We start from the raw sequence: 20,101 nt of genomic DNA on the forward strand, positions 1-20,101 counted from the left end.
AAAGAATAGTCAACAAAATCTCGATAAGCAAAATTGAAATTAATCAATATTATACACAGTGTAACTCAGAGGCAGAAAAAGCAAAGTATAAAAACATTTCTGCATACAAGTGATGAATACAATTTTTAAGTATTATAAAATAAAAAGGCTTATATTTATAGACTACACATAAACTACCAGGAAAATTATACTGTGTATTTAATAAACACTTTGGTACATGGAATTCTTTTAGGCAAACTTTTTTTTTTTTTTTAAGGTTCATTACTTTGAAAAACAATCATTATGAAGTTGATTTTTATTTGCAACTGTACTGGCCTGATAATGAAGTAGGCTCAGTACTGTCCTTATGTATGTTTTACAAAGAATTTTTTCTCCTTAGTAGAACATGATTTGTTCTCATATTCATCTCAACATATACAGAATTAGTTTTCTTGCCACCTTTTACCCTAAAATAGGCCTTTGTAAAAAATGAAGCCCATTTCCAAATATATACACATATCTCAGTGCACATGTATATTTTTCCAGAAAACTATACTTCCAGGCCAAGTTACAAAAATTGTGTATATGTCAATCTAGAGCTTCAGGGACCCACTGTGGGGGACCACAGACCAGCTGAACATCCAGTCTTCTAAGAAACCTTCAGTTTCTTCAGCCATCTGGGTCAAGAATCAGGAATGTAAAGTTGCACATCACAGTTTTATTAAAGGCCACATGACCACTCAGTAAAGCATTTGGAGTTCTTATTTTCCTGCCTGTAAGTCCAACAACTAATAGGCAAGAGGCCCCCAAAATGGTCTGTGATCACATGGAGAGGAACGATGTCAAATGACTACATTTCTTTACAGAGTTTTATTTTTCTGATTGTAAAATATGTGTTCAGGGTTAAAAACTTAAAAAAATACAGAAAACAGAAAAATAAAGAAAAATCACCCAGGATACCCTCATGCAAACAACAATAACTACTTTGACACCCATCCTTTCTATTATGCATTTTGTTGGTACAAGGGATAGTGTGCCATACCCTCAGTTTTGTTTCCCAGTTTCCCTCCCTACTCATCAAAATATGTTTCCATGTGATTAAAACTCTCCATTTCGCATGTTATTTTACAATTCCCATCTTTTATTGCTCCCAAGCAGTATGTAAAATATTTCATAATCAGATATTAATCACAGTGTAGAGTTAGCAAACTCTGAAAAGTTGCAGGGCAATCAGGCTATCATAACTTAAATATTTATATAGCACCTATCACTGAAGTGCTCTGGAGGTTGACAAATAGTCCGAGTTAATATGAAAACAAAATAGAAGTATTTCCTCTATAGGAAGGTGTGGGATGAATTGGCAACATGCCTTTAGATAAGATGGGATCTGCCACACTATCCAAAGACTAATAAGAAGAGAAAGACTTGAATTTTCTTTAAACAGTCCAATGTTTTTGCTCTATTAGAGGTTAAGATGTTAAGGCATCCACAAACACAGCTGTTTAGGAGAGAGAGCATGAGAAGGATGCGTTATTAAAAATTTACTTTACAATAAAAAGACATTTATAGAAGAGTAAAATTTCAAAACCAAACTTTATCATACTGAATGTTATAACACCCTAACCAACTAATAACTTTTGAAGAGATCAAGATACTTGATTGGAATTTGTTCAATGTAAAGAAATCTGACAGTTTTCCTTAATGTTGGATTTATGATTTGTACATCCTCTGAAAAGCAAGGACAGAACGTAAACTGGGAAAGGAAAAAAATCGAACCAATCAGATTTTTTAAAGAGAAATGAAGATAAATAGATAGCTAGATAGCTAGATAGATAAATATTCCCTTAATATTAGGCTGTTGAATACAAAAGAAAAACATTAAAGGAACTCTCTTCCTACCCTCAAAGAGAAGTTCAGCCAGTCAATACCAATCTTGGTGGTATTGCCTTCAATATACATTTCCCACTAACACTACCTGTTGGTCTAATTCCCAGTCCTACCCTGGATTATTACAATAGCCTTCTCCCTTCTTCCATCCTAAAACCTATTCACACTCAACACAGAAAGCCTGAGAGATCCTATTCATCACAGATCTGATTACATCCTTTCTCTACTGAAGGCCTTTCATTGACTTCCCACTCTGCTTGGTCCAACAGCTTTGTAAGGACTCCCTGTGGCCTACTGATCCACTGGCCCTCTCCCATCTCCTCTCTGACATCTCCTCCTCCACCATGGAAGAGAAAACCAGAGAATGTTCAGTGACCAAGTTGGGGGGAAGAAATGACTACCAACACAAAGAATTTCTGAATTGAAGCCAACGATGGTACAGTAAGATGATGTGGGACCCTTGCTCTTACCAAGGTCAAACAAAAATAAACATGAAAGATCATTGAAAGATCATTCAATATGTGGGAAAATCTGGAAGAAAAGTGGTCTGAGTGTTGAGGCCCAGAGTTGAGTCCTGCGGGAGCTGGTAAAAAGAGACAGCATCTAGAGGATTATTTTCAAGTGATAAAGTAAACAACTGGTACCTTCCACCAAGGGCCATTGCTGAGCCTGCACTGTCCTAGCTACTTTGCAGAGATTATAGGCAGGAAGTCCCTGTTGAGAATAATAGTACCCTTGGTAAGTTATGGGAGAAAGGAAAGGTATGACTGGAATTCTAGCATGAAAAAATGAAGCAATAAATTCTGAGAAATCTGTTTTTCATAACAAAATACAGGTTAAGACAGCAGCTAGTGGACAAGTTTCTGATGCAATTATAAGACACGTGATCCCAAGTTTGATACTCAACAGCATCATCAGCCATTTTTGCCAACATGACCAAAAAGACCAATTTTCCTAAATATCTTCCTTCATCTTTTTCATTCAAATCATGTTCTTCAGAAGTACCTGTCACCATCTTTGTCAGATTTTCCTCTTTCCGCTGTTAATATGTCTGGCTCCGCAGGCTCTTCATTTGTTGATGGCTGTGATCATGATATAAGCAAGTCTCATATTTTAATTAACTTCCAAAAACCCTCCATGTTTCGTAAGACTTACAAATCTGTTTTTTTAATCAAATGTAAATTTATATTTCCTGATATAAGCCCACAACCTTCAATGACATGGTCCTAATAGGTAGGTAGGAACACCGATCTTGTTCAGTTGGGAGGGCTATCAGACAAGAACCAATGTCCATTATTTCCACTAATTTTATCTTCATACCTTAAAAAATAGGCTGTATTATTCCCATCGTATGATAGGATTATTAAAGTTCAGAAAGTTGAAGAAACTTGTACACACTACAAAGCCTTGGCTTGTCTTAGTGCGTATACTCTTTCTACCTAACATTTTTACAGCAACTGATTTTTATTTCAGCTTTATAACAGCCACATGAAACAGGTAGAAAATTTGTTATTCCTATCTTATAGAAGAAGAAATTGATATGTAGAGTGGTCAAATAATTCCTAAGGTATCCTCAATGGGGAAATCAAAATGAAAGTTTTATGAATGTCATGGGTTCATGAACTATAATCTGCATGTTATGTATAGACAAAGGTTTTCCCACAATGCTAAATCAATCACTTTTTAACTATCTGTTTAGTCAGACTGCAAAAGTCAGGACTTTCTGTCTAGTTTTGGGGAGAAATAAATTTATAGTCCCATGTCTCTCCACTGAGGTGACTAGAGTGCACCTTAAAACCTTAGGTTTCTGGACCCCGCTCTATACATAACTAAATCAGAGTATCTGACCATGGGACCTAGGAATTATCATTTTAGTAGGCTTCTCAGCTAATTTTTATTCACACAAAATTTGAGAACTATAACATGCAGCTAGATTTAGAAAGTACCAGATGATGCGGAGGTCAGGCCATCTCCTCACAGATTTTTAAGGCATCTGAAGGAACCCTAAAAATCTATGAATCAGAAACATGGAAGGTTGGAATTCATAAAATAGTCATTAACATGGCATTATAATTATATGAAATTAATTAACACCAGAGAAAGAGAAGCTAAGAATCTAGGCTTCTTGAGATACCTAGAATGTAACAAATAATCAATGTGAAATAAAGAGAGGCCTGGATGTTCAATAAAATACACTTGTTTGCTGACCTTTTTAATCAATCTGGTCACGTAAGAGGTAAAAATTCATACAAGATTGCCATAAGGGTACATTTGTAAATCACAGAGATAAATGCACTGAAGAAGAAAAGAGATGTTTCAAAAGGTAATAATGTCAGGAAAGTTCATGAACAGCATTAGGGCTTCTGAAAAATAATCAAGGTGCTTCTGGTCTAAAGACAGATTCCAAGCCAATGCATGGCTGGACTACCTGCCCAGTGTCCAGGAGTTACTTTCTCGGGGTCTTCTCCTCTTTCAATGCACGAGAAGTTCTAGATTTTCAGTACACCAGTGTTCTGTCCCCAGAAGACAATAATATCTTTTTTAGCTGAAGAATTATTGTTTTGATTTTGATCCAAACTTCTTTCTGCTCAAATGCTAGCCTTAATTTCGTCCACTCAGTCACCGTACTCATTCAGTGCCACTTCTGAGTGGCACTTTATTTTTAAAATAACTTACTTAATCGGTGTTCATTTATATCCGTACCCAACATTTCCAACCAAATTCTCACACTTTTCATTTAGAACTACTTAATTCCTTACAGAACTTCCACTGAAAACATTTTAATAGCTCTAGTTGTCATTCTCCAAAGGGGTTAAAAAGAACTGATCCAATTATTAAAGTAAAAAATAAATAAATAAAGAGAAACAGACAAAATGAGGCTACTGCCTTCAAAACTGTGCTATAATTTAGGCCCTGTTTATCTGACAAAAACAATTCCAATTACAGCAAAAATAAATCATGAAGAGTATAAACAGACACTCTTCAAGATGGTACAGACACACACAGCTAGCTTCCTGTTCCAAAATTAAAAAGACCTGTTTCCGGGCGCCTGGGTGGCTCAGTGGGTTAAGCTGCTGCCTTGGCTCAGGTCATGATCTCAGGGTCCTGGGATCGAGTCCCGCATCGGGCTCTCTGCTCAGCAGCGAGCCTGCTTCCTCCTCTCTCTCTCTGCCTGCCTCTCTGCCTACTTGTAATCTCTCTGTCAAACAAATAAATAAAATCTTAAAAAAAAAAAAAAGACCTGTTTCCAAATTTTTTATTAATATGTCAAATTTAAAATGGCTTGTTCACAAAAATATATTTTATTTCAAAATATGAAGTAATTTATAACTAAATTCTTAGTTTGTCATCTGTTTTTCAAATGGAAATGTTTAGATTTTTAAAAAATAACATACTCAAATCTCAAACTCTGATAGTTTTCAGTAACAGCAACTTAAAATAAAAACCTACTGTGAGACCACTGGACATCCACAAAGTAAAAGACACTTGCCTCTATAAAATATAGTTGGTAATAACTTTTTTCCCCCTAAACCTTGTACTTCTAGTTTATCTAAAGGCATGATAACCTGCCTACCTTAGTCAAAAGAGAGACTTCTTTTTTTTTTTAGTGAAAGGCTTTGACAATATCTCTATATTAAGCATTAAAACTACAGCAATGAAATATTATTTGTCTTAAAACTTCCTATTTTAGCAAGTCAAGTTCTATCAAACACTTGAATGAATAATCGAAAACTTATTTCCATAAGACCCTTGTGCAGATTTTTCAGTTCATCTGGACTCCAAAATTGTGCTACCAAACTTCTAGATTCTTTAGCACAACTGGATGAGCACTGCAGTTGGGTGATATTTTAAATAAGCTTATTTCATAAAGCCATGTCTGGAAGCAACGGGCTCGAACCAGATTCTGTAATGGAGCACAATTAAAAGACAAAATAGAGAGAGATTTACTTTACGTTAGCCATTTCAGTATATACGGCTATTTGATAGGACACTCTAACAAAATACAGACTACTGGTGTAAAAGAGAGGCGGAAGAACACCTGGGCAGAAAGTGATGGGAACAAATAAAGTCAACGTTGATTTTTTCTCAATTACTTTGTAGGGTGAACATGAAAGAGATTTCCATTGTTATTTTTCTAAAAAAAATGCACCTAATTTCAAAGCTCATTTTAAACTTTACACTGCAATGATCTTGGTGGTAGCTTTGGTTATTTTCAGTTAGGAATGAGCTAAAAATAAGTATCTAGGACTCATGCTGAAAGTGGGATTTCCTCCCAGTAAGTGCACAGGCGAATTCAGCCCCTTATCTGACACATGCAAGAGAATATTTTTTTAGAGGAATAAAATACAAATACATTAAAAAAAAAATCTAAGATCTCAGACTAGCTGATGAACTCTTTCTTTTCTTCTCCCCATAAAAATTCACTTAAACCAGTTCAATCACCAGCTCCATCTCAGCAGATTAGGGAGATAAGTATTTCAGATTTAAAGTCATTTATTTCTCTGCCAGCCAGCACCCACAATGAGCAAGGCACTGGGCCAGAATTTTCTAAAGGGAGTCTTTTATGGCTGAGAAGAGCAGGCTTAAAAGTGTGATTCTTTTATAATGAAAACTGTTGTGATCAGGATTTGACTTTAGTTCCTCAGCCTAGAAAGCACATTTTGAAGGCAGCCTCGGCAACTCAACAGATTCTTGATTTCCAAACTTCCCAAGAGACTGCTGCGGGGTCAGGACTGCAAAATACAAACCTCCCAACAAGAAGATGCTTTAAATCCCACTGCCTCCTTGAGAAGCATGCCCTACGTGGACCTGTTAACTTGATCATATGGAACACTTAGTTTAAAAAGACCTATTTCTTGTATTTGCATTCAGGCTAGTTGAACAATGTCCTTACAATGCTGACTGCACATGAGCAGCCACAAAATGAAGCATCACTTCCCCACCCCCTGCAAATAATATTTCTAATGACTTCAAACTTCCATTAGGTTGATTTAAGTGGATTATACCTGGAGAGGGGGAAACACTTGCCACAGACATAGCATAAATATTCAGTTATTTAAACTTACTTCAGAAGATGGAAAATTTTTATCAAAATCCTATTAAATCAAAACCACAAATTTCTTGCACAAAATTATTTCAAAATTCTGACAAGGTACAGTGGGGTATGGGATAGAAAGGCATTCTATAAATTTTCAACACGCTTTGAGGGAGAAGAATCTGCTAGGTTAGAAACATGAAATAAAAGGTATTTCTTTGAAAAATTATATATATACATACAAACACACATATATACACACACACTGACAGAAAAGAGGACTGGCAAAAAAAAAAATTGACAAGACCATCTACATTAATTTAAAGCAATTTCAAAATTAGCCTGGGCAAATAACTAGTTACATTTAAATACAAACTCTTTCAAGTAACAGTTATGATTATTATGGCATTTATTCTCCTGCTAGCTACTTCAAGAAGGCTAAATTTAGCCAACTTCACCAGGAGTAAGCCTGAGTCCACATTATTTTATTGCAGCTAAATGTGCTTCTTTGTATATCATGATTATACTCTCTTCTGTTCTTTTTTAGATTTCCTAAGCAATATGTGAAAAATCTATGTATCTCATTATTTTATTCTGGAATGCAAAGATAAATAATGGGCTTTTAAAGATGGGGAAATTTGGGGCACCTGGTTGACTCAGTGGGTTAAAGCCTCTGTCTTTGGCTCAGGTCATGATCCCAGAGTCCTAGGATCAAGCCCTGCATCAGGCTCTCTGCTCAGCAGGGAGCCTGCTTCGCTCGAGCTCACGCTCTCTCTCGCTCTCTCTCTCTCTCTCTCTGCCTGCCTCTCTGCCTACTTGTGATCTGTCAAATAAATAAATAAAATCTTTAAAAAAATTTTTTTTAAAAGATGGGGGAATTTATAAAGCAAAGGTCCCCACAAACATCAAACACAGATATGAACCATTATACATTAAATAAATGCATTCACTTAAAAAAAAAAAAACCCTTATATGTATCTAAGTATATATAAAGGAACGTGCCTTATAGAAAAGATAAGTTTCTCATTAATTCTCAATGTAATAGTGGAACAATGCCTAGAGTTAATGAACTTACGGAGTTAGGGGAGAGGAAAAAAGAAGAAAGGTGACATTCAAAAATCACTGTCTTTCTCAAAATCTGTATCTTTTTCGGAGTTCACCCTGCAGCTTGACATCACACAGAACTCCAAAGCCAACTCCTCTCAATTCCTAGTCTCAAAATGCCATACTACCAAAATCCCCAACCCTTTCTATACACAGAAATGGAACTGTTTTCATCTCGTTTTGTATACTCCATGAAAGCGGTGCTTACATACGCCCTGGTGAGAAGTCATCAGCCCTTTCCAGACACTGTTACACTTTTCATCCATTAAAACTCCAGACAGGTCTGTCACTTGAGTTTCCTAAGTTACCAAGATAACAACGGCACTATAAACATAAACACTCTCATTTCTAAAGAGACATTAGATAACCCAATTATACACTAATCACCAGGAACGTGACTAATCACATGTTCACACCGAACACATACACAATCCCTATTACCAATCAAACTCTGAACAGCAAAATCAAAACTAAGTGGCTATCTTGATACTATGTTATAAATCAGGTTAACGTAAAGGTTCCTTACTCACGAAGTCTGTGAAACCACCCTTCCAATTAAAATAATATTTTTAAATATGTGCAATAACGTGAAATGAAGAAAAAGGGTAAAACAGACTTGCCAACTACAAGCGTAGTAGTTAGTGGTACACAAAAGAGTCACCAATGCTCACATATAAATTTGAACAATTGTATATCAAGTGCCATCCTTAAATCTACATGGGTTTGCCATTATAATTAAAGAGCTGACATTAATATTCAAGTGTTTCATCTCTTTAAAAATAACAGCTGTGCTGTCCAAAGAGGTGCCGTTAGTCACAGGTTTGAACTGAGTACTTGAAATGTGGCTACATCAAATTGAGAAGGGCTGTGAGTGTAAAACATACACCAAATATTTCAAATTATAACAAAAAAACAGCAGGCAAAATAACTTGCTTTCTTTTTATATTGACTTTATGTTCTTATGCCATCATGGATTACTTTAAATATAACTATCGTGGATTTCACCTGTTTCTTTTTATTCTTCTATGTGGCTATTAGAAAATGGAAAATTAAGTACGGGGCTCATGATAGGTTTCTATTGGGCAGTGCTTATCTATAATGTTTACAGGCCTGTTTTCATCAAAGCCACTGGGTGACACTGTTTCTCCACTAAACTGATACAACCAAAGCAATTGCCTGGCAGAGGAAAAAATATCACATACCCAGACTCCCACACATGTGCACACGTGTGTACACACACATACACCAATAGACATAATGTACTCTTTAAAACTATTCACAGGATGAAACTTTCTTAAGATAAAAAACAGAAGTACATTCAAGTAACTTTATTACTATCTCAGGTTGGAAGAACATGAATGCATTTAATTAATTTTATTACTATCTAAGCAGGTCAGCTATACTTAAAAATCTTTAATGGTCATTCTGATTCCTTGATAACAAATGACAGCTCTAATCAAATCAAACAGGGAGAAGTTGTTTAGTTTGTGAGTTTTCCCAGCTAGCTTCCCACCTTATAAATGCTAATGTTCTTCAGGACCTCCTCTAATATTACATCCTATTTACTTACATTTTAATGGATTCCTGAGGAAACCATGCAAAATAACTTAGGTGAACAAAAACCACCAGCTGTTTTTGCTAACAAAGAAATGCTTTACTGATGTGCAGATTACTTTTTGCCTTGAATTTTGAAAGCCTGAACATTTTGAAAAAGATTAAAAAACTAAAACGAAAACAAAAATCAATAGTCAAGCCACCAAAGCACACTCATCTTTAATGAGATAAAGACTCCACAAAGTTAGACTTTGCAATGCAATTGATATTCATTCACGGGACAAAGTCCTAAATGATACATTCCAGAGGCTGCCTGGTACTATTATTTGATAACCAGAAAATTCACTCTAAGGGCTCAGAAGAGTTTTGCGTTATCTGTCCATTCAACAGGTTTTACTCAGTTTCCTAATTCTGAATGAGAATTTAGAGTCCGTTTCATGTGTAAAACCACAAAAGATTCTCAGGCTTAAAATCACCAGCCTGACTCCTTTGCTACTCTCCTTCCCCAGCAGCATATTCAGGTCCAAGAGAAAAATGGATAAAAGCCAACATTTTGCCTCAGGCCAGCTACATACATTTTGGGGAGTCTCCCTCAGTTTCCTTCTCTCTAAAATCAGACTAATTTTAGTCTCTTAACTACAGCCTGCACAGAATTGAACATTCTGAGATCTCACTGCTACCAGTTACTGGAAGCCAGAAACTACCTCAGGATGTGAAAACAATCATTGTACTATTATATTGAAGTATATAACTTCCTCAATCCTGCAATTTTTTTAACCTGTATTTCAGAAGTACTATAAAGGTATATTAACCTTTATTTCCATTTCAAATAAGAAATTCTGTCACCAAAATGTAAAGCGGCTCAAAATCTAAAAACATTTATTTTAACCACTATGTGTTGAGGAAGTTATTAAAATCTATGAAACTAAAGACTTTTACCCCAGAAAAATGAACAGATGAAGAAATGAATGTTCTGGATCTAGATTTAAAACCTACTCTAAGCTCTCATACGCATTCCTTCAACTATTATCTAAGAGGCCATTTAAGCTATTTTACTGATTTCCCCTTTCCTCATGCTGACCTCTCAACACCCTAACTAGCTTCAAGCTCTGGAGAGGTGAGAGCTATCCTCTATCTGCATCATTTTTAGCATGAGGCCTAATACATAGATAAAATGTGTCCATATGACATTTAATAGTTTCACTGACCAAAGACCTTTATGGATAACATTTAGTTAAGTGTAGCATCGTTTTAAGAAGACAGTAGTATACTTTAATGGTGAACACATATGGCCAACTAGTATTTTTGACAATTATTATCCAATAGATCTTTCTCTGAACTACAAGTTATACACATCCTCAAGATATTTTTCTTCCAAAGAGCAAAGCTATGTATTTAATGTTGACAATAGCACAAATATATTCCCAGATTCAAGTTAAGACAACTCCCTAGGAACCTTTGGATAGTGGGGGGAGAAGGGGCTCCTTTAAAAAAATACTACCAAGAGTAAAAGTATATATAAGTAATTACTAAAAGAATTTAAATTCCCACATCAAGGAGATAACGTTCATTTGAATACTAATAGAGCACATCTTTAGGTATAAGAATATGGACATATCTGAACTGTCTGAGTTCATTCTGAACTCCTTAATAGAGCTTCATTAAAAACACGAATGTAAAAAGCAAATATAAATTGAGTTGTCAATCTCATGTACCTTGAGGGCTATTTAGAGGGTGCAACTAAAATTATCACACAGAAGAGAAAGAGGAAGAAGACGACTCTGTTGGGATAAAGACAGAAGGCCAGCTAAAGAAACAATTCACCGCAAACAGGTAGGGTTATGCGTCATTTCAAGAAGCCAAAGAAACTTGTGCTATGCAAAGGCCCTGCGTCCACATGTCAAAATCTCTTAGGAGACCACATGTTACAACAGTTGCATTGATCACCCTCATACATCCATGAGATTACACCTCACAACAGCAATATTTTCTGAAAAATACAACTCCTGCCCTAAATCCAAGATAAACTCATTCTTTCAATAGATTGTGTAATACAAGCTTTCGATGAAGTCTATGCAGACTCTGTGGGGATGTTATTGGCACCAACCCTATTAACTGAAATCTTATAATATACAGAAGTATTTCTAACTCAGAGGTTCATAAACAACCCGCTTCCATCCTATTTAAGTGAGAAGTGAAATTAAATTTGGCAAAGCCTTTATTCAACCAGAGTCCTGCAAAGATTATTCTTCTCAAGAGTTTTATTTCCTAATAGAATACAACAAATTCACACAAATGTCACCACAGATACAATGAATGCTTTTTCATGCCAGTGTCACTCACCCTAGCCTGCCCGCACCCCCTGCCCAGGATTTTCAAAATGTATTTCATACACAGAGTCACTGTTCTGGTTGTTTATTTAATTAACATGACAGCCCGGCATACACAGCATTTCTTTCAGTTCTACAGTTTTAACTTTTTACACTTTAGACTCAATACAGAAAGAGTAAAATTACTGTTTGAGTCCTTCCAACCTCTGTAAATTTATATAGATTCACTGACTATTTCTGTCAGTTAAAACAGTTTTTCAGTATGCTTTAAAAATCTATATATACAAAGTAAAAAAATCACAGTTTTGTCCCCCCACACACAAAAAAAATTATTTTCCCTTACCATCCCCAAGGGGTAAGAAAAATTTTTCTTCTTAGTGTTTTCAGAAGTTGACATTAATTCATTTTAATTCTGTTAGCCAGTCATATATAATCAATATTATCCTTTGTATCACCCTAAACGGAGTTATACTACTGAAATGTGATAGAATTAAAAATCTGTAATTGTTTTGAAATGTATTCAATTTGAGAAATACAGTAGGTTATACTGAAATGTACTTAGGAACTTAAGGGACAACAGATTATTTTCAAAAGAAATACTTCTGTATTTTATATCCATGGTATAAATATAAGTTATAGCTATTCAGATAGAAGACATAACAAGCCCTGTCATGTGTCTACCATCAAAAGGCATTTCTATTTCTCATATTTTTGTTATAGTGTTATTGTTTTCTCATTTGAAAATATACTTTCTTACATCAATGATGAAAAATTTGATTCTATTTTTGATAACCAACCATCAGACTCCTTTACATTCCTACAAAAATCTATTGTTGCTAAAGATGTTTAATTAAAAGTGTTAGGGAAATACTCATGGAAAACATTTTGATTTTTAATTACACAGGATAAAGCATATAGCTATATAGTTCTGACAGATATTGTGTCCGTCAGAAAGAATTTTGTCATGAAGTGCAACAAACACATTAATGGAGAGAGACCTATACCTTGTGTTTACTTCATGTGAAACCATAGACAAAACTATGACATTCTTAGCATGTAATTAAAGTAAAATGGCACTGGCTTGGAATGTTTCAAAGATGAATGTGCAAGGTGGTTCACAGTAATTAGTGAGGAATAATGAGCCAATCACACTCTTCGATGTACAAAGAGAATAGAAACATCCCTTCAAATACAATATCCAAATGGTAAAAACTGCATAATTAAAATATTGAGTTAAAAAATAATGTATCTATTAGTCATACAAAATATCTAATAATTCAAGAAACTCTAAGTAGCTCTGTATAGTGCAGTATTTCGATGATACAGTAATGGACAAGTCTGTCCACCAAAACAGTACAGTTTGACACAATGATCTACAAAGTCAGCCTGAGTCTCGAGAATATTGGACCGGTACTACTCAATTAAAAGCCTACAAATGCTACAAACTTTTCTTTCCTAAGAGTGAAGATACGTTCACTTATATTCACAGACAGACCCAGCATCAGATGAATTCTGTGACTGAAGACTAGACCTATTTCTCATTTCTTTGCTGAAAGCCATCCTTGCCATCCACACTGCAAAGTTCATTTCATATGCAATATCCAATCCAGAGACTTAACTGCGGTTTAGGAAGGAAGGCAAAAAGGAAGGCAAATATCTCTGTCAGTTGCTTTCTCTCATGAGAATTTTATCACCCATTCTCCTTTAACCTTTTAGAATGGAGTCATTGAGGAGAGGTAGTTTATAAGTGGCAACTACTGTTCACACAGAGAAGAAAAGGCTGAAATTCTCTCACCTTTAAACCTCACAATGAGCAAGGTCCAAATAAGTTCTCAAGGGGCCTTTCCCAGGCTTTCTGTGCTTTAGGTCTTTACACCTCTATTTAAAATTCACTTGTTGCCTGAGTATTGTCTTGAATTGAAAGTAGTCATTCTTTCATAAAAGAATTTCTAATCAGGTAGCATTCAGGGCAGGGTTATAGATGTGTTTTATAAGTATTTTGATTCTTGACTTCATAAAGTCTGCAGATGACAGTGTATACTTTGCACTCTTAACCAGAAGTTTGCTTCCTTATGATAAAACAGATAAGACATTTACTATATAGCTCCTGAACTGTTCACACAGTTAGGCTAACGTATGAGACATTGCCCTATCTTACAAGAGACTATTCCAAGTTACTTCCCACCCACCCCCCACGCAATTACACTCAGCAACAATTTTAATGGGCCACATATAAAAAACCGGTCTTGAGTAACACACACACACACACACACACACACACACTAACCAGGGCCCTCATTAAAACTTCAAGGATCTAAATTTCTGCTAAATGCAACCTTGTTTTTCCATCAACCATAAGAGATACAGTCTCTCACTTTAGAACATTCTTTATAAACACAGCCTTTAAAAAAAAGTGACCAAAGAAAATGACCAAAATAGATTACAAATGTCCAGTTACAACAGCACTAATCAGCAAAACATTTAAAAATGCAATGCTCAGTTATTTTCTTACAAATCTGCAGATTATCTGAATTCTCCATTTATCAATCCAAACCAGAGAAAACCAATAAAAATCTGCAGATTAACTAACACTGCTGGTGAACTCACCTAAATCACCTTATCTTAAATCCACCTTTAACTTCTTCTAAATGTTACATGGTATTTCGTAAATTTAAGAGGTTAAATGACATTAATTTGAAGTTATTTATGATTAAATCACAGATTTGCCTTACAAATTATGGTTCAATTCTGTAGTGATCACATCACATTCCTCTTTAAGTTAAAGAAAAGTTGTCTAAATATAATTAAACTAGCAATGTTTTCATTTAAAAAGACATTCTCTCTTGACACTTTGAAAAGAAGTTAAACTGTGTTTTCCCCCTTATCAGTTTACCCTTCAATATATATCTTTATTATAGTGATTTCCAAACTTCTAACAAAACTCAGTGTCCTGTTTTTAACTTCACTTAGAGTAAGCTTATACCCAAGAAATATTTGCTTTATCTAAACAAAAAGCTAAATAAGTACATTAGTTTTAAAACAAACATTGAGACCATGATGCTCATTCATTCTGCTAAATAATGTCAAACAACTATATTCTGTGTAATCAACTCCATTTCAAAAACAAACTAACCACCACACCATATGGTGACTGCTATCTAAAGGATTCTCCACAGAATAACCTATTAAAAAAAAAAAAAAAGCTTACTACATCTTAGGACATTCTCCCACTCACTAAAGTTGTCATAATAGGGCCACAGGTAGGCATAAATTTAAGTGGGAAAATTTCCACTTGCTGAACATAATCAGCTCTCTACAACCCCCACACGCAAGTGTCACATCTGTCTGGAGTAGAGAAGCAGACACTTAAGAACACCTTTTCAGAAACAATTTGTATTTAAAATTGGGATTTGTACTTTTATGCCCTTTATAGCAACTATATTCCATGGCCTTAAAACGCTTACTGATGATAAGGAGATTCATCCCCAAAATTCATTAAACTTTTTTCTAGGACAACTTCACTCATAATTCTAGATTCCTCCTCTCCTTCCTGAGAGATTTACAGCACCAGCAATGTTTGGAATATTCTCCTGAATTAATATTTCCTGTGTAATCTGTAGAAATCCACTAAATTTCTCAACATTCACTTATGTACTCAAAAGAATTTTTTCTTTTTTTAGCTGACACCAACAGCGGAGTTCAAGACTTTGACAAATTCTGCAGTTCAGACATATTGTTCCCTAAATAGAAGCTGATTATCAGGATACAGGACACATTAGCATGTAATAACCTATGTCCCCCAAAACAAACTGGGCACCACCAAACGCAGCCTCTTCCAGAAAGTGTGTATCAAGCCCTCACCTGCAAGCATTCCTTCTTTTTACTTCCGAATCTTTTTAATGACTTCCATAAACGCTGACTTGTCACTTTAGAAGAAAGTTTATCAAAAGTATTGAAGTTTATCAAAAGTATTAAAGTATTAAAAGTAAAATCCACGTGTTGAAACATCACCCACTGCTTAAAAAAAAAAAAAAAATCTAAACTGGAGGATTTCTGCTTAAGAAGACTAGGAGGGGACCCAAGCGTAGGGAAGGTCCTACGCCAGGTGTAGCAGAGCTAAAAAGTGGGCCCAGGTGTGGAAGACCCTGCAAATGCTCTCTAGTTTTGTTCCTTATTGTTCCTGTTGTTCAGATTAGAAAATACTGTGCGAGACGGGGAGAGTAAGTCTCTCATTTACTACTGAGTCTGAAGTTACACCACTTTTTTTAGACTATCTTCCCTTCAGTTCCCAGTACTCGGATTCCCTCCACTTTGTGGCGAACCCCCAGCGGTTCAAGTCCTCCAGAGAGGCGAGTTCGAGAAGCTTGCCAGGGCTTACCTGTTCCCTCGGTATGCAGGGCAGGGAGGTCCTACGATGCGACTTGCTGCTGCAGCCGGACATCTCCGCGGACACCACGGAGCTGGACCGCCTCCTCCTCTTAAACACGGGGGTATCTTCCCTGGTCCCAGCAATGAGCTGGGACCCGAAATGCTCCCTCGGAGCCGCCCCCGCGGACTGCGGCAAGATTTGCTCCACGTACCTGGCCAGGAGCAGCCCCAGCACACCGGCCAAGTACGCCAGGTACGGTCTCCAGGCGACCTTGAACCTCTCTAAGGAAATGAGGGACACGGTCCTGACCGCGCTAGTCCAGGCGATCATGAGGACGCCCAGCCTCAGCCTCAGCACCAGCCATGTCGCGGCGGCCAAGCAGCTGAGCACCACCCCCGCGGCCGGCAGCGACAGTAAGTGATCCTCCCCGACGCCCAGCCCAATCTGGACGAGCGCTTCCCCTCCGCAGCAGGCGGCCAGCAGGGCGACGGCCAGAGGCAGGCGCACCCCGGCGCGCAGGAGGCACAAGCCCATCCAGAAGAAGGCACACACGAGACTGAAGAGCAGCGCCGAGGGCTGCAGCCAGGGGCTGAGCGGCGCGCCGCCCCCAGGAGCACCTCCCCGCAGCCCCGGGACGACGCCCCCTTCTGCGCCCGGGGCCGCTTCCTCCGCCGCCTCCCAGCGCGCCGGCTCGGGGCTGATCTCTCCGCGCGCCAGCCTCACCAGCAGGGCCAGCAGAAAAGACAGGGAGCCCGCGCACAGCGCCGAGGAAAGTTTCCGGGAACACCCGAGCGGCCGCAGCACCAGGTCTCCCCAGCGGCGGCCGGAGTCCCGCGACCGTGCGGGGCCGGTGCCACTAGCGGGACTGTCCGGGCCCACCGCGGGGACTCGGGGTTCCCCACCGCGGCCGGGCTGGTCCCCGACCCGCGCGGCGTCGCGGAGCGCTGCCATTGTGAGCCCTCCTCGCGGAATCCCCCGGGTTCCCTGGACGCCCCCACCCCGACACGTGCCCGCGCGCACCCTCGGCCTAATCCCCCGTCGGACCCCCTCCTTCTCCCCCGGCCCCCAAGCCACCGCGAGTGTCAGCTTTCCAGTAACTCCTGGAGAATGCTGGATGCTCCAAAGAGACGCCTTCAAGTTAAAAGCTAGCACAGGCAGAAACCATCAGACTTCCTCCTTTTCGCTCTTGGAAAAACTCTTAAAAATTGTGCTCCACCCCCACCCCCGATTTCTATCCTCCGGGGTCTCTGCCTACTTCAGGATGTTAAAGCTTGCCCCATGCGCCGGGCGCCCGGGGGCTGCAGACGCCGGAGGAGCCGGGGGCGCAGGGCGAGCTCGGGGCCATGTCGGGCGCCGCTGGCGCCGCGCTGCTGCGCGCCGGGCCGCGGCCGACGGCGGTGCCCCTTCTCTTCCTTCCTGCGGCGCTTTCTCTATCACTCTTTCTCTCTCCTCGGCCGATCCTCCCCGACACGGGCCCAGGAAGCCAGCCGCCATTCCCCGGGGCAGACAGCAAAGCCTCCCCTGCGTCTGTCAGTCCAGCTCATGGCAAAGGGTGGAAACAAAATGGAAATTGGGCTGAGAAATCACCGAGAAGTTGCTAAGTCCCGTCGGAAAGAGGCACGGTCGGAGAGGCTAGCGGCAGCCGCTAGGAGGGAGGCAGGGCGAGCGAGCTGGAGAGGAAGGGAGGGTGAGAGGAGAGGAGGGTGAGAAGGGAGAATGGGAATTACTTTTTCCCCCTTCTTTTTGGTGCGACGTAGGTGGTGATTTGCAGTTTTACAACAGGGAAACGAGTGGAGAGGACAGCTTAAAACTCTAAAGAAGCAGGCAACTGGAGTGATCCGCAATTCCGCTTGCTTGCTTTCTTTAAGGCAACTCCCTAGGAAAGCTTTCCCAGCCCAGCTCCCGCCCCGGAGGAGGCGCTGCTCTCAGCTCCTCGCTCCATCCCCGAGATCGGGTCCCGCGCTTCCAGCTCGCGGGAGAAAGGTTTAGGGAGGCCGGTCCTCTACCCAGCTTCCCGAAGCCTGGGGTCGCGGGGGCCTGTGGCTGAACCTCAGGCTGAGCTCCTAGGACGCTAGGAAAAAAACACTGTCCTTGGCTACATGGCAGGTGGTGGAAACCGACATACTTCCTCCTGTCATTAAAAATGACAGCCACAATTCAAAGATGCTTCTTAGCTCCCAAGTCAGTTACAAAAGCAAACCAATTTTAGGTGCCACTGTAATGCTTTGGCCGCTCCTACTGTAAGGTCTGTTTGAAACAGAGAACACAAGACTTTCCCATTGTTCCAAATGCTGGAAAAAATCTCAACAAGTTACCAAAACCCTAATAGCATTATTAAATAAGGCTGGGGGAGCATTCCTCGTTTACAAATAGTTACTTAAAAAGTCTAGGGTCTGAGAGTTATTAGGTAACAGCTGTTGAGAGTGGATGGTAAATACACGGAGATTAAGTGACCCTACCTCAAGAAGGTTTACCAGATTAAGCCTAAATAGCCAGTCAGAAAGGAAATAAATATCAAGGGGGAAGTGAGGCCCGGTGGGTTAACACGAGGAAAGCACTGAGAAGCCCTGTCCGGTTGTGAAATAGTGCGTCTACGTAAAAAAAAAGCTTGTGAGAAAAAAATCAGGACCATAGCTAGGAATGTTTACAAGATGCACCATCCATGCACTGTAGTAATGTAGTATCTGAGAAACTAAAGAAAAAATTTTAAACTATTTTTTTTGGCAGTATACGAAAAATAATTCCATATCTGTTCAATGGGCTTTTAAAAATCCATCAATGTTGCGAGCTAGTTCCTTTTTTCACTTAGAACATAAGAGTATGACAGTCCACTCTCATACATGTTTAATACGGGTACTTTAGAAGTCATTTGTCTTCACTAATAATATTAATAATAATCCAATTTTGTCTTAATTATCTTGACATTCCAGGTTAAAGTGTGTTTCTAGCCTGGAGTATTTGGATAATTGGTTCAGTATGCCATGGTATTTTGTGTGTAGAGATGAAGTAATATAAAGAAAATCCAAAGGAGATATTTGAGATAAAATTAATTTGTGGGGGCATGGAGGCAGATGGCTGAAGCCTTAAACTTAGCTTCATGGGAAACAGCCTGCTCTCCTTAGAGGCAGGTATTAATATTAATTTATGATACAAATGGATATGAGGAGCCATGATGATACAACTCTCCATCAGATGTCCAAACTGTACTATCACAGGGAGCACAAGTTGGGCAGGCAGTCAATGGCGCTGGGTACCATCTGTTTAATAATTAAGGAAGGAGAAGCAGCAGTGTCTTTGCCAAAGACAAATGAGCCCCCTAGCATGCACACATACTTTTCTGAGTTTCCTTTTTAGATATATGATTCATATGCCAGAGCCTACCTGGAACAGTTCAGAGTGAAAAACCCGGATTGGAAAATCACGCTACTATCTGTCAGCATCAAAAATAGCATCTTAAAATGAAAACTATGGCATGTATCAAGGTTGGAAAGCAAGGCATAGTGAGGGAAATATTAGAATATTTCACTTTCTCTATCCCTTACCCCCACAATAATCTCAGTTCTTCAGAAAGAAAAATAATAAATCATCATAAAAACTGAATATGTAAAAGATAAAATGTAGATTTTTTACAAAACTGTCAACAGGAAAAAATAAGAATAGCATTTGTTCACGCAGTAAAGCAAGAATACTAGGTCTGCTGTTAAACGGACACTCTTGAGGTGTTCAATGATGTCGCAGAGGTGATGTCCTGGCATCTGGCTTTCTCCCCATTCTCAACAAAAACCACAACCAGAAGGCTATTTTTCCCACACAAAGGAAAGAAGGTAGATGCAGTCACTCCCT

General features: G+C 38.8%; 1 protein-coding gene across 2 annotated transcripts in view; it reads right to left on the minus strand.

Annotated features, from left to right (window-relative positions):
* PDE3A (phosphodiesterase 3A) overlaps positions 1–17,830 on the minus strand; it is a 321,856-nt gene extending 304,026 nt beyond the window's left edge. The window contains exon 1 of one of the 2 annotated variants that reach the window (XM_004755730.3): positions 16,268–17,830. In XM_004755730.3, coding sequence (XP_004755787.1) covers positions 16,268–17,209 — 942 coding nt within the window. In that variant the 5' untranslated portion in view covers positions 17,210–17,830. The remainder of the gene's footprint in view (positions 1–16,267) is intronic. The other variant, XM_004755732.3, reaches the window with a different exon arrangement.
* Positions 17,831–20,101: the final 2,271 nt, after the last annotated feature.

Source organism: Mustela putorius, unplaced genomic scaffold (assembly GCF_011764305.1).
Source record: "Mustela putorius furo isolate JIRA1106 unplaced genomic scaffold, ASM1176430v1.1 tig00537227_pilon_pilon_pilon, whole genome shotgun sequence".
Lineage (NCBI taxonomy): Eukaryota > Metazoa > Chordata > Mammalia > Carnivora > Mustelidae > Mustela > Mustela putorius.